A 19,867-nucleotide genomic window follows, 5' to 3' on the forward strand; every position below is an offset into this window, starting at 1 on the left:
CCTTCACCAACACCATTGTTTTGGGGCCATGGAGATGTACTCTTTTGGTTCTTAACATTAAATCGATCAAGAAACTTCTTGAATTCTTTGCTATTGAAAGGCAGGCCACTGTCAGATTTGGGAAAAGCAGGGATAACCCCTGCTGCAAAGATTTCATCAAGTCTCTTGAAGTCTTTATCACAAGTTATCGATGATAAGTCTTCCACCAAAGGAAAACACAAGTATTCTCAATGACTACCATGAGATGATGACAATTTTCTAGAGGCACAAAGAAATCAACTGCAACTCTCTTCCAGGCAGGCACAGGACGGTCAGACATTATCACTGGATGCTGTGTCACTTTGGCGGATAAACAGTTACAAAGATGGTATGCTTTTAACTCTCTCTCAACTTGTTTGACTAGGCAAGGGAACCACACTCGGTCTCTTAGGGCTCTTTTGGTGGCTACAATACCACCATGTCCTTCATGGGCTAGCTCAATGACTTGTTGTCTCAGGCTCTGAGGTATGACCATTCTTAAGCCTCTCAATATGATATCCTCTTGAGTGTCGGATAGCTAATCCTGTACATTTTAAAATATTTAGAATTCAGCATCATCAGCAAAAGGTCGAACTCTTGTCTTCAAAGTTGTAATGAGGTCTTTGAGGATAAGCATGTCCTTATCTGCTTTGGTAGCAGCAATAATCTGTTCAATGGCTAAAACTGCTGGCGTGCTGGAACTCACAATGAAACTGAGACACTCTTCAGCCTCTGTGGATGTCAAATTGTGGCGATGCAAAGTCACTCATGAAAAATAATCTGCCAGGTTTTTGTCTTTACCCGGTATGTGTGCACTTAGTCATAGTCTTGTATTAGCAACCTCCACCTGTCGATGTGAGGGGCTATTTTAGCTTTTGGATTTCCAAAAATATTGAGCAATGCCTGGTGGTCAGTGATGATAGTGAAACATTTCCTTTATAAAAACACATGAAAATGTTTGTAGGCCCGCTCTACAGCCAGACTCTCCTTCTGCGGCTAAGAATAGGCACATTCTGTTTCAAACAAGCTTTTACTAGCATAGTCTATAATGTGGCTCTAGGCATTGGGATGGCCATTGTGCTGAGCAAGGATTGCCCCCAGCCCCAGCGGGCTCGCATCTACTGTGATCTATATATGAAGATTGGGGTCAAAATTGGCCATTTCAGTTGCATTTCCAGTCTCAATTTTTACTTCTTTGAAACTGTGATTGCATTCCTGACACCACTGAAATGGGACATTCTATTTTGTTAAGTCCCTCAATGGGACACTCACTATAGCAAAGTCACAAATGTACCTTAAGCAATAACTGGCCATGTCTAAGAAGTATCATAGCATGGTTACATCTTGTGGGGGGGCAGGTAGATGACAGTGCTTACACCTTATCCAGGTAAGGAGTCATCACCCATCAAAGAATATGTACCCAAAGAATATAAATTTGATTTTGTAAAAACTCACACTTTGCTGCATTCAGAGTGAGACCTGCAACAGCAAGTTATTGACACACTTGGTTAAGAGCCATGTCAGTATGTCATCACTGTAACTGAAAGCATTCGTAACAGCTTGAATAATTTGGTGAATAACATCCTGAAATGTCTTTGCAGCTGAAGCTACTGCAAAACTCAGTTATATTTATCCGAACAAACTAACATGAGTAGAAAAAGTAGCAATTTACCTACATGTCTGCTATGTGGGGACTAGGATACCTTTATCTCTTGATTGCCAGCGCATATTAATACAAACCCACCCCGCACCTCCACTTTCCTTTTTTGGCACCATGACTAAGGGTGAAACCCACCTTACAGGACTAGTAGAGCATTCAATGAAGCCATGTTTTAACAGTGTTTTTTGTTCTTTCTCAGCGTAAGTGAAAAGTGACTCTTCAAAGCCATTGAGCAACAGGGTGAATGTCCTTATCAATATGAAGTTGCACATTCATCTTTTTGAGTCTTTCTAGCCCATGAAACAACAAAGCTAAGCAAGCATGCACTTGAAGCTCCTTGAAGAATATGAATTGTTGCTAGCACTGAAGTTGTTTTGTGTCGCAAAAGTCCCTTGACTCTGTAATGGTTGTGAAGCAGCCCACGTGTATACCTTCGCGTTTGATGAAGTAAGGCATAGCAAAGGAGAAAAGTTGTTGATTTTCTCTTCTTGCATTATGTCAATGGACTCACCACTGTCTATAAAGAAGGTTTTTGGGGCAACTGTTTTAATGTGATTTTAGAACAATAACCAAATGAATTTTGTTGCTTCGTTTTGTGATTCTCTCATGACTTTTGAGCTTCTTTGCAAGCAACTAATCCTGCATGTGCATGTCGTCCCTTAGTCGGCATCATCATCGCACATCTGTTCTTCATTAGTGCTTGATAATGAAGTTACAGAGCCTTTTCGCAATTAACTTGCCGATGATCAACTGTGCTTGGTTTCTTCTTGTCGTAACTGGTGTTTCCTTTTGGCCCTGTGAGCCTGGCGAGAATGCTTCTGCAACCGTCTGGCAGCCATTTCTTCTTCTTGGTGTGATACATTTGGTTTCTCTTTTGCTTTGCAGACTGTTTATGAAGTGATTTTCTTTCCTGCTTCCTTTGCACGTCTGTCCTATGACTGGACATTTACCTTCATGGGGAAATAAAACCCAACATCGTAAGAATAACTTTTTTTTCTTCTGAGGTATCAACTTGTGTGCATGTGTTTTTTTGCTTTTGCTTGCTTCTCATGATGAATGCTGATTCATTACACGCTGTTCCTGCTTCCATATTAGAGACTTGTCAATATGCTTGCTCTTCTGCCCTTGCAGCCATTATCATTTTCTCCAAACTGAGTGGCTCTTTCAATATGCGTCTTCTGATGGAATCTAAAAGGTGCCGATCAATGACTCAGAGGCGTGTGGCTTCTTTATCATTAAATTCATTGAACTTACAGTGTTTGAGAAGTGCATCAAGTCTCTCAACAAATTCATCCATCATTTCAACAGCTTGTTGTTGTGCTTGGTTGATATTGTACCTTTCGCAGTCGACATTTGGCATCGGATTGCACTTGACATCCTTTATCTTTTGGTCTGATGTTGCATCGGCTTTCTTTAGCACTTCTTTCACTCCATCAAAAGCAAATATAAATAATATTGTTTTCTTTTTATTGTCATCTCCTAGGGCATTCATGAAGCCATTGAATGTTTCAATGCATTAATTTCACCAGGTACCAATGTTCTGACTCATTAGGTCTCAAACAAGGTGGTAGCTACAGGAATGTAGCTGCATCGTACTTTTCACTTCTTTCTTTTGACATCAAGAGTAATGTGCTGTTCAATCAGCGTTCATCTTAAAAAGCAGGACTGGCAACATCTCCACACTACCTACGGTGCTTGGGCCTGGCCAGCACGCCCTATTTTTGAGGTCTGATAGCACTTCACTTGTGTGCCGGTAAGTCAGTTTCTGTTTTCCTACCTAGTCACTATTGCTTTAGCATTTGCTTTGTATTGATGATGGCTCTGAGTTATGGCGGAGCGTAGTATTTCTTTTTTCAGCCTTACCAACAGGTTTTTAGCAGGCTTTTGAATGTGCTCCTCTGCAGGGTCTTCATCTTCTTGAATGACTGTGAATGGGCTGGAGTGGGGCTTTAACTCCACATACACTAATCACAGATCCCTTTGCATCGATTTTGGGGTGCAGGTAGCACACACAAGCAGTTTGCTGCACTTTTGCAAACTCTCTGGGAGAGCAGATTTGTTTCTTCAAGGCATGTATCTCATCCTCATCGCCAGTTGTATCATCGTTCCAGACCGGGAGCATGTAAAATCAACACACCATACACGGAGCTCTGCAACAGCATGCATTTTGTCAGAACTTTTGTAACCACATCTTAACGCCTCCCATCCGATTATGAACTTCCTATCTAGAGTCCACAGAGGACCTTGAGGGCCTTAGCATGCATGATATTTATGATACCACAACAAGAATCTCCAATGTGTTCATGTAACCTCAAGGTACCTTTTATCCATTTAAAAGATAGCTACTTACCTCCTGTCCCCAACTCCATATTTCATTAGTATTGGTCTCAAAAGTCTCAATAAAAACATGACTGGCATTACATTTCATGTTCAAACCACAGTTCCACATATTATTCCCATCTCAAATAACTCTCTAAGAGTGAAGCCAGACAAAACCGGGTACATGCTGTATCATAATTTTAACAGTGCAAGTCTTAGGGCTTTGTTGAGGATGGTACCTAAGTAAGGAAATTCTTCAGTATTCATCAAGACTGTGTAATGAGTTGAATGGGTCTCTTGCCTTCCACATATCTCATTTAATTTTCCCTGGAAGTCTTTCATTAATATCCAGAGTTAACCTTTGCTAACCCTTGGTATTTGATTTACATTTACTATTATTGAAGATGTATTACAGATTCCAAAATGCATTTTTCTAACCGATTTAGCCCATTAATTCACTATGCACAATCTCCTTTCGACATAGAATAGAGAGTTTTAAGTAGCTTCCCTGCTCTATATGATTCCATAATCTGCTCACCTTAGCAAAGGCTAGGTAACTCCATGCAGTTAGGCCTGCTTCCACACTTATGACTTGGATTATGGTGGAGGGTAGTAAGGACAAATAATTTTAAAACATCTATCCTCCTAAGATCCCAAGAGATATTACCAGTTAGAATGAGCACCTAAACACCCTTTTGGAATTGAGGATGGATCATTGCTTGAAAGTCTGCCAAGATAGGGCCATAAGAAGACCCTCCTTACTCTTTGCTAAATGTCTTAAGTCCACTAACAGATTTGAGTGCCTTTGCCTGTAGTGCATCAATATGGCCTTTATTTTACAATCGTTACCCAAACCACATCCCTAAATAGTTATACCGGTTAACAACCTTCACTTCTAACTTGTCTAGGTACCACCTAGCTTTCGATTTCCTTTTTCTGAAAGGCAGAACTTTACTTTTGTCCAGATTTATGATCATTTTTTTCTTTTTACAGTATTTTGAAAACATGTCTAGTTTTCTCTGCAGGTTGATTTCTGTCATGTCCATAATGACCAAATCATCTGCATATAGGAGGCAACTGATATGTGTACCATTCATTTTTGGGCTAAAACTATTTGCTGTTACTAAGAGTTTAGGTAAAACTGCTAACAATATTGAAATTAAAAGTGGAGCTATAACACATCCTTGCTTTAAACCATTCTTGATTTGTATTCTATGTGAGATTGCACCTTGAATATTTATTTCCATTGGTGCCCAGTTTTCTTTATGCACTTCTCATAATATCAGGAGAACAACTGGTATCTCATAATCTCTTAATGTTTCCCAGAGCAGTACGCCGTCTACTGAATCGACTGTCGAGCGAAAGTCTACAAAGAAGCAATGCAAATTTCCTTTTAACTTCAAAGATTTTTGGGCTATGGGCCATTATTTTAATCTCTGTGCACTTTTTCAGAATTCCCACAACAATTTTAGAGACTTTTTTCCTCCCATGTGAAAAAGTGTTAGTCTGCATATAATTTTGGTGGCATAACAAATCACCTTTTGTGTAAATTGGTTTGATAACTGCACCCTTCTAACTATAAGGGACAATTCCTGTCTTTAAAATGTTCTTGAATAGTAAGCCAAACAACTTAGACCCCAAACTTCATTTGTTTTAATAACTATTGCTGGTAAACTATTGGTGCTGGCCATTCTTGTCAATTTTAATTATGTTATGGTCTATTTTATATCCCCTAGAGAGAACTGTCCCATTAGCTATTTTTCTTTATTAAGAGTATCTGCATGTTGCATGTTTGTGAACTCATTGTTATAGGTTCTCTCCAAATATGTCACATATGTTTCTTTCCCTACCAAGCACCTCAGCATCCCCTAATCCTTCTCTTTCCCATGTTGTGCCAGGTCCCAACATTTTGTGATATTCTGTGACTCAAATACTTTGTGAATAGTTTACCAACATTTATTATGGTGAGTCTGTTTCTTGTTTGTTATTAAACGTTTATACTCTCTTCTTACTGCACAGAGTTCGGAGTTGTTCTAGAAGAACTTTATATTTCCTGTTTTCTTATTGTTTTTTAGGTGTGTACATTCATCATAAAATCATACATTTTTATTCCACTTATCCCACATTTTATTTTCTTCTCTATGGCCGTTCATTTTTAAGTCAACCTTCACACATGAAAACTGCTGATTAATTATTCCATCGTACCATTTAAAAAGTAACATGAGTAAAAGTTAAACAATGGACTTCTCATCTGAATCAGTCTAATATTTACGCCAGGGACTGTGTGCATTGCAGTGATGCATACCCCATGGGTTGTGCCCTGCTAAGGCATTTTAAGTCAATTGGAATTCCAAATAGTAACTTTGAAATTAGTTAGGATAAATTTAAATCTTTATTGTTTGAAAGGGAGTGTGTATGAAATGAAACATATATTTGACACATTGTAGAAGACTCATTGAATTGTCCTTGCATATCAATTTGCGGGTCAAGAACTCATATCAATGCTTTAGTGTACTCTACATACATTTCTTTTCATTTGTGTTGTAATTTTCCACATTTCGGTGAACCAGCCTTAATGTGATGGGGCCCGAAGATGCAAAGGAGGAGGGGGAGTGCCATCACACCCCCCGAGGTGGCCAGTCTGGCCACAGCCACTGCACGCATCTGCCTGCAGGAGCGGGCAGGCACCACAGGAATGGCCAGCTCCTGTGGCAGTCAATGGAGGTGCTGGGTGTGCAGGGCGTGCAGGGAGCCAGTGGGGCGGCTAGGGGTGGGCTCCCTGTGCCCCCCCCCATGAGGGAAGCACATACCTGGTGTGGGGGTGTCCGGGTGGGACCGGGCACCCCCAAGGCAGTACATCAACGCTGGCGGCATCACGTCTCTCCCCAGCACAGCGGGAGAGCCACTCATTACATATGAGTCCCTCCCCATAATGCCTTGCGGGGCAACAGGATTAGTTTAGGCCCCTAGGAAGATGGGGCCACCACCAAACAAGTGCCCATGGACCGGGGGAACTGCAGGAGCAGTGCAGCCTTCCACCAATGCAGTTTGTGGTCTCACCCTAGGTTGGGTGGGACAAAAGAACTGTAACCCCCTCCCCCCCCAAGGGTTCCAACGCAAGATGAAGCACAAGCTTGAGTGGACTTTTGTTCTTTGCTTGTGAGACTGTGTCCTTTAAGGGGGTCAGATGGTATTACACAATGTTATTCAAGAGTAATCTGAATGTTAATCAAGAGCAATCCAAAAGTAATCCTAAACTTTAAGTAGCTTAAACATGTTTCTACATGTTCCTTGTTGATGCTGATTTGAGTAATGAAACTGACATCCACCTCTTTGCAAAGTAAATGTATTTAGGGCCATATTTATACTTTTTGACGCAAAACTGCGCTAACGCAGTTTTGCGCCCAAAAAATTAGCGCCGGCTAACGCCATTCTGAAGCGCCATGCGGGCGCCGTATTTATTGAATGGCGTTAGCCGACCGGCGCTGCCAGGTGTGCGTGAAAAAAAACGACGTACACCAGGCAGCGCCGGCGTAGGGAAAAATGGCGTTTGGGCATCCCAAAATGGGGCAAGTCAGGCTGAGGCAAAAAAATCGTCTTAACCCGATTTGCGCCATTTTTTTTGGGCGCCCAGACGCCATTAACATGACTCCTGTCTTAGCAAAGACAGGAGTCATGCCCCCTTGCCCAATGGCCATGCCCAGGTGACTTATGTCCCCTGGGCATGGTCATTGGGCATAGTGGCAAGTAGGGGGGGGCACAAATCAGGCCCCCATATGCCACAAATTGTTTTAAAAAAAATACTTACCACAACTTACCTTTTCTTCCCTGGGGTGGGTCCCTCCATCCTTGGGTGTCCCACTGGGGTGGGCAAGGGTGGCAGGGGGTGTCCCTGGGGGCTTGGGAGGGCACCTCTGGGCTCATTCTGAGCCCACAGGTCCCTTAACGCCTGCCCTGACCCAGGCGCTAAAATCCGGCACAAATGCAGGTTTTTTAGTCCCGCCCACTCCCGGGCGTCATTTTTGCCCGGGAGTATAAATACGACGCATATGCATCGCAGTCATTTTTTAAGACGGGAACGCCTACCTTGCATATCATTAACGCAAGGAAGGTGTTCACGCAAAAAAATGACGCTAACTCCATGAACTTTGGCGCTAGACGCGTCTAACGCCAAAGTATAAATATGGAGTTAGTTTTGCGTCGAATTTGTGTCGAAAAAACGACGCAAATTCGGCGCAAACGGAGTATAAATATGCCCCTTAATAGCCATATTTAGGTGCACTCACTTTACACTACCGTCACATGTCGCATTTGGATACCGGGGATGGTTTTGCCAGATGGGTTGTTGGATTATATTTCCCCTCGGGGAAAACATGAGAGATTACACTATGTCATCCAAGAGTAATTCCATCAAGTTGTGTATTTTTGTAAATTGTTGCGTGCATGGTATTGAGTAGTGTGTGTGAAATAAATGTACTTTTACTTTATCAAAAGTTAAAGCATAAACTGGACAATCAGTTATTGAGTGTTATTCTTCTGTGCCTGTGAATGGCGATTACTAGCCCACACCACCTCCCTTGAGTGAGCTTTGGACTGCTCTGCAACGCTACCCTATGAGAGTCAAGCGCTACAATGGGGTGTTTGGTTCCCAGTGGTGGTCGTGTGCAGACCAATTACTTGTGTAGGCAACACAACTAATGACGCACTTTCAAACACAAGAACTATTCATTCTGATTTAAATGCTAAATTTTGTAGGGGAATATGTGTAAAAACCCATAGTTTGGTGAAATGTATAGTTGAGAAATTGTTGTGATAAAGCCTATGGTTGAAACATTATATGCATCATCAAGTCTGTACCCCTGATTTACAACCCTGTATACACCATTGACAAAGGCAGAAGCCTAACTTTAAATAACCAGATACAATTCTGTGATTTGCTAAAGGCCAAGAGAGATTTTGATTTTAGTATTCGTAGTTTGCTGGTCTGTATTTAAGGGATTTGTTTACCACTGGAACCTTACCCTTAGGAAACGTTTGTTGTGCACTCATAGGGGCATATTTAAGAGCCCCTATTGCCACCGGTTCGTCACATTTAGTGATGCTCTGGTAGCACTATGCCCTTTGCCGTATTTACAAGGTAGCGTTAAGGCACTTTTTGTGGCTTAACGCCACCTTGTAAATATGGTCCCTTCATATGCATCCCTTTAAGGGGAAGGGGCATGCAATGGGTGTTGCTGTGGGCGTGCCAAAGCAACACCCATTGCATTTTGACGGTGCCTCAGATTTACGAGATTTATACTTTTATTTCTCCTTGTTTTTTGCTTTTTCCAGACATGACTATCTATGTGCAGGAAGGTGCCCCTTCCTGCACATAAACAATCATTTCAAAATGATGTTTTGGCAATTCTGTGTGTGCTGCATTCTGCAGCACACAAGGAGTGCCAAAGTGCTATTAGTGATTGTTTATGTGCAGGAAGGGACACCTTCCCACACATAAACAATCAAACTCCTCAACGCAGACATCCATGCACGATGGAGCAAGTCTGCGTTGGCGCTATGCAGCTCAATTTATCACCAGCGCAGTGGACCACACAGTGTTCAATTAAATACGGTGCATCCCTGCGTTGTGAAAATGACGGAGTGCGGTGCTGCCAATTTTGGCGCAGCATCGCGCTCTGTCATTTTCTTTTAAATATAGACTAAGCAGTGTGTTTTAGATACCTGGTTAGTTATTTTAGGATGTGCATATAGGCTCCTCAGTCGGACAGAATATGACCAAATTAAAGAACTACAACTAATGACATGAAACATAGCATCTAGAAAATACACGAAAAGCTATAAATGATCTGCAAAAATTGTTGTTATTTGCTTTACCTTTCTGTAAGGATAGCGTCCCAACTAGAATATTATGAGGCTTAGGGCCAGATGTACCAAACGGTTTTATCTATTCTGTGTCTATGGGAAAATGTGTTTTTACATATGGCCCTTAATGTTTTTGCTTGGTCAACTTCCTCTATCCTATGCATCATCTTTTTTACTCTAATTTGATTACTAGGTATACTATTTTTTCCTCTCTTGTATTTTCTTAGAGCACCATTTACGTGATGGAAAAATGTATCCATGAACTTTAAGTTGAATCTTTTTTTTAAAATCCCATGTTAGAAATCTATACACTTAATGCAGCTCTGTTATTTAATAGTGAAAGATGACACGAATATTGCTACTACCTTCGATTTCTGGGTACTTCAATAGAACCAAAAGTCCACTTCTTATAGTTGTGCTGGCTGTCTCTGTGCCAGCAAAGAACAGGTTTTCTACTGACGTCAACAGGTTCTTCATGTTAAACACTGATGCAAGGTTGTTCTTTTCCTGTAAAAAAAAGAGTTACAAATAAGAAACAAAAACTGGTGGCTGCCTAATATACTGAATCTATACAATGAGTATTTTCTCACAGCCACATAGCGTTTATTTCAAATAGAGCTGACACAGAAAAATATTTTTTCCCAATAGCGGCGTTCACCAGATTGGTTTAATCAATTCCCTGAAAGCTCTTCTTAAAGAAAATGTATAAAAAAATGGTTCAAAGAAAAAGAGTCATCGGAACCAGTTTCTTCAGGCATGTTTATAGCCAATTGATGACCCAGATTTATGGGTGATTGAGCTGGTAGGGAATGGGCATCTGAGTATCATGCAAAAAGAGGCTTTATACATATATATATATATATATATATATATATATATATATATATATATATATATATATATATATATATATATGTATATATATATATGTATATATATATACATACATATATATATACATACATATATTTATACATATGTATATATACATATATATACATATGTATATATACATAATGATAGATAGATAGATAGATAGATAGATAGATAGATAGATAGATAGATAGATAGATAGATAGGAGCCTTGATTTGATTTCTATTGTGGGAGGGTCACAAGAGAAAATAAGAAGTTTCAAATTAGGATCAGTTTTGCAAAGTTGAAGATCTTGAAATCATGCAGAATAGGCAGTAGTGGTGGAAGGCTGACTGTAAAGCTCAGTAGAAATCTGGTAGATTGATTGTCATGAAGGATAAGGAGGAGAGAATTTGGACAGAAAGACATGGCTGAAGGCCCAAGGTTCGCAAAGTTGTGTGAACATGAACTGCTTGGTAAAAACAAAAATTAAGAATTGTAAACAAACTTAGAAGATGAATATACTGATGATGTCCCAAACAAAATGAATGATACCTCATGCGGATTGTAGTTTGTTTACAATGGTGCCTCAAGCAGCCAAATGAGAAGAATAACACATATTCATAGCTATACAAATAGATCCATTTTAGAAATCAGAGGCCAGCCATTTTGGCTTCATGATTTACATGTGCTCCCACAAAAGCTGGTAGCAGATTGTTAGACTTTTCATCCTTGGCGTGGTCTCCCTTAACTTTTTGCCTCTGTTCCCCAGGTTGTTGATGTGTGCTGGACTCTGATTTTACTTTTTTTGTTACTCTGGGCACTTTACTGCTGCTAACCAGTGCTAAAGTGCAAGGGCTCCTGTTTAAAATATGTACGTAATTGGTTCTCCATGATTGGCATATTCGTTTTACTGTTAAGTCCCTAGTAAAGTGCACTAGAGGTGCCCAGGGCCTGTAAATCAAATGTTACTAGTGGGCCTGCAGCACTGGTAGTGCCACCCACACAAGTAACCCTATAATCATGTCTCAGACCTGCCACTGCAGTGTCTGTGTGTGTATTTTTACTCTGTAAATTCGACTTGGCAAGTGTACCCACTTGCCAGGCCTAAACCTTCCCTTTTCTTACATGTAAGGCACCCCTAAGGTAGGCCCTAGGTAGCCCCAAGGGCAGGGTGCAGTGTATGGTTAAGGTAGGACATATAGTAATGAGGTTTATATGTCCTGACAGTGAAATATTGTTAAATTCATTTTTCACTTTTGCAAGGACTGTCTCTCTCATAGGATAATATGGGGGCTACCTTTAAATATGATTAAAGCGTAGATTCCCCTAGAGAGTAGATGGACATGTGGAGTTTGGGGTCCCTGAACTCACAATTTAAAAATACATCTTTTAGTAAAGTTGGTTTGAGATTGTGCGTTTGAAAATGACACTTTTAGAAAGTGAGCATTTTCTTGCTTAAACCATTTTGCGACTCTGCCTTGTTTGTGGATTCCCTGTCTGGGTCAGTTTGACAGTTGGGTTGTTTTTCACCTCGCACTAGACAGTGACACAAAGGGGGCTGGGGTGTAACCTGCATTTCCTGATTAGCCATCTCTGCTAGGAGGGAGGGGTGGAGTGGTCACTCTCATCTGAAAGGACTGTGCCTGCCTCTGACAATGCCGGCTCCAACCCCCTGCTGTGTGTCTGATGCCTTGCCTGGGCAAGGCAGGATTTCACAAGTAGGTGTGAGTCCCCTTTGAAGAAAGGCGACTTCAAAGACTAAAATGGGTATAAGAAGGGCACCCAAATCTACAGACTTTAGAAACACTTCTGGAACCAAGAGGAACCTCTGCCTGGAGAAGAGCTGATAGCTGAGGAAGAAGTGCTGCCCTGCCTGTGACTGTGCTTTGTGGAGCTTTCCTGCAGTGCTGCTTCTGCCAGAGTAAGAGGGCAAAGACTGGACTTTGTGTGCCTTCCATCTTGTGAAGAAATCTCCAAGGGCTTGAGTTAGAGCTTGCCTCCTGTTGTTTGAAGTCTCAGGGACAGCAAAGACTTCTCTCTGCCAGCACCTGGAGTCTCTGGAGAGACTCCTGCCCCGACAAGTGGTGCCATATCCAGTCCCTGGGCCCTTGAAAGGAAAGGTGGTGGAAATCCAAGGAAATCGACTTCGGACGACTTCGGACCGCCGCCGTTGCTGAATCCGGTAACGTCGCCTGCACCTGACGCCGTGACCTTCGCTGGAACGCGATGCTCTTCGCAGGCCTGACGCCGCAGCAGCCCTGCTGAAGTCCGCGACTCCGTGGAAGTCGCCGCACCACGTCATGACCGACGCCGCTCGAAGTGCACGGATTCAACGTTTCGCACAGACGCCGCGATTCCTGACTTCGCGCATGGGCTTGTTTTCATTCTTCACCAAAGGTACTGTACTTGGGGGTCTACACGACTCCGTGTCCGGCGCCGCTGGTGTCGGCTTGTTGGGAACGACTCCGTCACGACGCCGTGTTAACATCTCATTGAAGCATTTTTGTTTCCAAGCGCTATTTTTGAGTTTAATCTTTAAAAATTCATAACTTGACTTGTGTATGTCGGATTTTTGTCATTTTGGTCTTGTTTTGTTTAGATAAATATTTCCTATTTTTCTAAACAAGTGTTGTGTCATTTTGTAGTGTTTTCATGAAGTTACTGTGTGTGTTGGTACAAATACTTTACACCTAGCACTCTGAAGTTAAGCCTACTGCTCTGCCAAGCTATCAAGGGGGTAAGCAGGGGTTAGCTGAGGGTGATTCTCTTTTACCCTGACTAGAGTGAGGGTCCTTGCTTGAACAGGGGGTAACCTGACTGTCAACCAAAGACCCCATTTCTAACATTGGTGATCAGCGGTTGGGATTTGGACTTGTATTTGTACTTGACATACAGTAATTAAGTGTACACTACTGTTTGAGTTCAGACCACTACGTGACCACATACTACTAGTCTGTTGATTTTTGTTTTTTTCTATTTGGACTGTTTTTGCTCTGCATTCAGTTTCTTTTTTCGCTGATCCTGTGATTGACTTTTCTGGAACTTCATTTGGGAACTTGTTTCTGCATTTGGAACTTTGCACTCTTTTTACCTTTCATCATGTCTCTACTTGGAGATGCATCAGTTGGAGCTGACTTTGACCTTGAGAAATTGGAGAGTTATACCAAAGCTCAGTTGAAGCAGTTCTGTAAAAGTTTTGACTGTCCCATTAAGAGCTCATCCTGGAAGGAGGAGCTGCAAAAGGCGCTGAGGGCCTGGGTGACAGCCAAGAGCACTGAAGGGCACACAGAGGATGAGGGAGATGAGGAGGATGAGGAAGAGTGTTCAGTACACAATGGTATTGTGGGTGGGCCTGTTATGTCCAGGGAGAAGGTCTCCAGGGCAGGTAGCAGTGTCTCATCCAAGGGTCTGACACCTGAGGAGTTACAGGACAGACAGGCAGAAAGAGAGTACCAATTGGAGCAGAGGAGGCTAGCCCTTGAGGAGAGGAAGTTAGCAATGGCTCATGAGCTTAGCTTGAGAGAGATGGATCATAGAAGCCAGTCCAGTAGAGATGGTGGCAGCAATCCTACAGTGCAGCCTGAGAGAAGGGTACACATCCCAAAAGACCTTGTGAGGGATTATAAGAGGGAGGATGATATCTACTTGTGGTTCAAGGGTTATGAGTCAGCTCCCACATGAACCTGGTCCCTGAAGCTCATTGGGGGGCAGCCCTGTGGAATCATTTTGAGGCAGAGGGGAGGGACACACTGACAGCCTTAGGGGATGCTCAGGATCTCACCTACCCTGTCATGAAGGAGGCCTTACTCACCCGGTATGGTCTCACCCCTGAGCAGTACAAGGAGAAGATTAGATCCTACAAGAGAAAGGAATCCCAAACATGGTTGGAATGTGTTGATTCTTTTTGCAGGTCACTGGATGGTTGGGTGAAGGGCAGTAAGGTAAACAAGTATGAGGGGCTTTACAATTTAATTGCTTGGGAGCACTTGTACAGTTTATGTTTTCCAGAGCTGCGCCAGCACCTCATTGACAGCAAGCTGACTGACCCCAGGACGCTTGCACAGGAAGCGGACCGCTGGGAGAGCACCAGGGTCCAAAAGAGGTATGGGGGAGACCACGCCAAGGGTGGGCAGGGTCCCTCTCAAAAGAAAGGGGGGAGTAAGGGCAAACAGGGGGAGTTCTCTAAAGGGCCCCAAACTGATTCCCAGGGTAAGGATTCCAAACCCCCCAGTGGAAAGAAGCCATGGTTGTCCAAAGGGAAGCCAGTGGCAGGTGGTCCCCCACGTAAGTGCTATGCATGTGACCAGGTGGGTCATGTGAGGGGGGACCCCAAATGCCCCAAAAGTACACCGGCACCCACTGGTGCACCGTCCCAGGGTTTGGCCAGTGTAGCGCTTGGAGAGGAGTTGGTTTCAGGTGGGTGGGAACCAGCAGAAATGACCCTTGTCTCACTAGGGGACAGTGAGATGGTCCAGAGAAACCTAGTGCCTGATAACACTAAGAAGTACAGGCAATGGGTGACCATCAATGGACAGAGGGTGGAGGCTCTGAGAGACACAGGAGCCAGTGTGACTACAGTGAGGAGTCACCTGGTGTCTGAGGAGCAGATTGATCCCCGGGTACTTCCCCAAGTAGTTGCGGTAGACAACTCTGAGCGCCTCTGCAGAGTGGCACAGGTTCCCTTTGAATGGGGGGGGGTCTCAGGTGCCTGGAAAGTAGCTGTGAGTCCAACCATGCCTGTTGATTGTTTGCTAAGTAACGACCTGGAGGATTCCCCTTGGAAGGAGGTGGAACACAGGTCTCACTTGGAGATGTTGGGTCTGCCTGGGTGGGTATGCGTATCCACCCGGTCTATGGCAGCCAATCAGGGTAGTCAAGAGCCCCTGGAGCCTGAAACAGTGGCCCAGGGGACCGCCAAGAAGAGGAAGGGCAGGGGGTGCGGGAAACCGGCCCGAGGTTCCCACGGTCCGGGAGGAGGCGGACCCTGAGGGTGATGCCCCGGAACCTACAGGGGAGCAGGTGGCTGAACTGGGGGAGGTCCCTGAGCTGTCACAGTGGCAGCAGGAAGGGGGACCCACCAGGGAAGCATTCTTCACAGCGCAGAAGGAGTGCCCTACTCTTGAGGGGCTGCGGCAGCAGGCTGCACCCCAGGCGGCTAGCGAGGCACCAGGTACTCACCTGATATATTGGGAGGATGGCCTCCTGTATAGTGAGCCTAAGGTTCCTGAGCCTAGGTCAGCTCGTATGCTGGTGGTACCCCAGTGCTTCAGGGCCTTCCTACTGGGTTTGGCTCATGATGTGCCTTTGGCAGGACATCTAGGGCAGGACAAGACCTATAAGAGGCTTGTCTCCCACTTTTACTGGCACTTGATGCACAAGCAGTCAGCTGCTTATTGTAGGTCTTGTCAGACTTGTCAGGCAAGTGGCAAGAGTGGGGGGAAATGCAAAGCTCCCCTCCAACCTTTACCTGTAGTCAGTACTCCCTTTGAAAGGGTAGGAATTGACATTGTGGGGCCTCTGGATCCCAAGACAGCCATGGGCAACAGGTTCATCCTGGTCTTGGTGGACCATGCCACTCGGTACCCAGAAGCCATTCCTCTAAGGACGGTCACTGCCCCTGTGGTGGGACGTGCCTTGATGGGAGTTTTTACCCGCATGGGGTTCCCCAAGGAAGTGGTATCCGATAGAGGTACAAACTTCATATCCACTTATATGAAGTCTCTGTGGAAGGTGTGTGGGGTAACGTACAAGTTCACCACACCTTACCACCCCCAAAGTAATGGTCTGGTTGAGAGATTCAACCGCACCTTGAAAGGCATGATTCAGGACCTGTCAGAGCCCTTGAGGCGTAAATGGGACGTCCTCTTGCCATGCCTTCTGTTCGCTTACAGGGAGGTGCCTCAAAAGGGACTTGGCTTTAGCCCCTTTGAGCTCATCTATGGCCACCCTGTGAGGGGACCGCTCAGTCTGGTGAAGGAGGCTTTGGAGAAAGCTCCTAGTAAACCACCCCAGGATGTATTTAGCTACATGCTGGCACTAAGAAACCAGACTGCCCGCTTCAGGAGTCTCGCTCAGGAGAACCTGGAAGCAAGCCAGGAGGATATGAAACGGTGGTACGACCAGAATGCCACTCTGGTTGAGTTTCAGCCTGGACAAAAAGTGTGGGTCATGGCACCAGTGGAGCCTAGGGCTCTCCAAGATAAGTGGACTGGGCCTTTTGAGGTGGTGGAAAGAAAGAGCGAGGTCACCTATCTGGTAGACTTGCAATCCCCCAGGAACCCTTTGAGGGTCCTACATGTCAACCGCCTCAAACCACACTTTGAGCGAACTGAGCTATCCATGCTCCTAGCGACAGATGACGGGGTGGAGGAAGAGAGTGAGCCTCTTCCTGACCTCCTGTCTGCAGGAGAGAAAGATGGGTCTGTGGAGGGAGTGATCCTCTCCCCCTCCCTGACTGAGGAACAGCAGAGGGACTGTCGCCACGTGTTGGGACAGTTCGCCTCGCTGTTTTCCCTGATCCCAGGAGTCACACACCTGTGCACACATGATGTGGACAATGGGGACAGTACACCTGTTAAACATAAGGTTTACAGAGTGACTGACAGGGTCAGGGCTTGCATTAAGGAGGAAGTCTCCAAAATGTTAACCCTAGGGGTTATTGAGCACTCCAGCAGTCCTTGGGCCAGCCCAGTGGTATTGGTCCCAAAGGCTGCTGCTCCTGGTGCCACTCCAGAACTTAGGTTCTGTGTGGACTACCGGGGTCTCAATGCAGTCAGCAAGACTGACGCACACCCCATCCCCCGAGCTGATGAGCTCATTGATCGGTTAGGAGCTGCCAAGTACCTCAGTACGTTTGATTTAACATCTGGGTACTGGCAGATTGCCTTAACTGAGGGGGCAAAGGAGAGGTCAGCATTCTCTACCCCAGATGGGCACTTCCACTTCAACGTGATGCCCTTTAGGATGAAGAATGCCCCTGCCACCTTTCAGAGGTTGGTCAACCAGGTGTTGGCAGGACTGGATGAGTTCAGTGCTGCCTACCTGGATGACATTGCTGTGTTTAGTTCCACATGGGAGGAACACCTGCAACACCTCTGGAGAGTGTTAGAGGCCCTGCAGAAGGCAGGCCTCACTATTAAGGCGGGCAAGTGCCAAATAGGGCAGGGTTCTGTGGTGTACTTAGGACACCAGGTGGGGAGTGGCCAGGTGGCACTCCTACAGCCTAAGATTGACACGATTCTGGCTTGGGAGCCTCCCAAGCCCCAGACTGAAGTGAGAGCCTTTTTAGGTCTCACAGGATATTACAGGAGGTTTGTTAAGGGATATGGTACCATTGTTACCCCCTTAACTGAGTTGACTTCTAAGAAGCAACCCAAGAAAATGATCTGGACAGAGGCTTGCCAGAGCGCTTTTGATGCCCTGAAGGCTGCCATGTGCACAGCACCTGTGCTGAAGACACCTGACTACTCCAAGGAGTTTGTAGTGCAAACAGACGCCTCAGAGCATGGTATTGGAGCAGTACTCTCACAGCTTAATGAAGAGGGCCTAGATCAACACGTAGCCTTCATTAGCAGGAGGTTACTACCCAGGGAACGTAGGTGGAGTGCCATAGAACGTGAAGCATTTGCTGTGGTTTGGGCACTGAAGAAGCTAAGACCCTACTTGTTTGGGACTCACTTCCGAGTTCAGACCGACCACAGGCCCCTCAGATGGTTAATGCAGATGAGGGATGAGAATCCAAAACTGTTGAGGTGGTCCATTTCCCTACAGGGGATGTACTTTATGGTGGAACACCGTCCTGGTACAGAGCACACCAATGCTGATGGTCTGTCCAGGTTCTTCCGCCGTAGTGATGAGAACTCCCATGAGGTTGGGTAGTTGCTCCCCACTTTTAGCTGGGGGGGGACACATGTTAGACTTTTCATCCTTGGCGTGGTCTCCCTTAACTTTTTGCCTCTGTTCCCCAGGTTGTTGATGTGTGCTGGACTCTGATTTTACTGTTTTTGTTACTCTGGGCACTTTACCGCCGCTAACCAGTGCTAAAGTGCAAGGGCTCCTGTTTAAAATATGTATGTAATTGGTTCTCCATGATTGGCATATTTGTTTTACTGTTAAGTTCCTAGTAAAGTGCACTAGAGGTGCCCAGGGCCTGTAAATCAAATGTTACTAGTGGGCCTGTAATCATGTCTCAGACCTGTCACTGCAGTGTCTGTGTGTGTATTTTTACTCTGTAAATTCGACTTGGCAAGTGTACCCACTTGCCAGGCCTAAACCTTCCCTTTTCTTATATGTAAGGCACCCCTAAGGTAGGCCCTAGGTAGCCCCAAGGGCAGGGTGCAGTGTATGGTTAAGGTAGGACATATAGGGGGTCATTCTTACTTTGGCGGGCGGCAGAGGCCGCCCGCCAAAGTAACCCCGTCAGAACACCGCACCGCGGTCGAAAGACCGCTGCGGTGATTCTGAGATTTGCCCAGTGGCACCCGTCGCGTATTTCAGTGTCTGCATAGCAGACACTGAAATACTTTGCGGGGCCCTCTTACGGGGGCCCCTGCAGTGCCCATGCCATTGGCATGTGTAGGAGGCTGGACTGGCTTGTAGTGAGTACCAAGGAGTACTTGCACCTTGCACCAGGCCCAGTTATCCCTTATTAGTGTATAGGGTGTCTAGCAGCTTAGGCTGATAGATAATGGTAGCTTAGCAAAGCAGCTCAGGCTGAACTAGGAGACGTGTGAAGCTACTACAGTACCACTTAGTGTCATATGCACAATATCATAAGAAAACACAATACACAGTTATACTAAAAATAAAGGTACTTTATTTTTATGACAATATGCCAAAGTATCTTAGAGTGTACCCTCAGTGAGAGGATAGGAAATATACACAAGATATATATACACAATAGCAAAAATATGCAGTATAGTCTTAGAAAACAGTGCAAACAATGTATAGTTACAATAGGATGCAATGGGGAAACATAGGGATAGGGGCAACACAAACCATATACTCCAAAAGTGGAATGTGAACCACGAATGGACCCCAAACCTATGTGACCTTGTAGAGGGTCGCTGGGACTATCAGAAAATAGTGAGAGTTAGAAAAATAACCCTCCCCAAGACCCTGAAAAGTGAGTGCAAAGTGCACTAAAGTTCCCC

At 44.7% G+C, this 19,867-nt stretch overlaps 1 protein-coding gene across 3 annotated transcripts in view; it reads right to left on the reverse strand.

Annotated features, from left to right (window-relative positions):
* The window catches only part of LOC138259678 (cytochrome P450 2G1-like), a 406,140-nt gene that overhangs the window by 134,851 nt on the left and 251,422 nt on the right, over positions 1 to 19,867 (reverse strand). For all 3 annotated transcript variants that reach the window (XM_069207555.1, XM_069207554.1, XM_069207552.1), the window contains one exon: positions 10,225 to 10,366. In XM_069207555.1, coding sequence (XP_069063656.1) covers positions 10,225 to 10,366 — 142 coding nt within the window. The remainder of the gene's footprint in view (positions 1 to 10,224; positions 10,367 to 19,867) is intronic.

This window comes from Pleurodeles waltl, chromosome 9 (genome assembly GCF_031143425.1).
Source record: "Pleurodeles waltl isolate 20211129_DDA chromosome 9, aPleWal1.hap1.20221129, whole genome shotgun sequence".
NCBI classification, from domain to species: Eukaryota; Metazoa; Chordata; class Amphibia; order Caudata; family Salamandridae; genus Pleurodeles; species Pleurodeles waltl.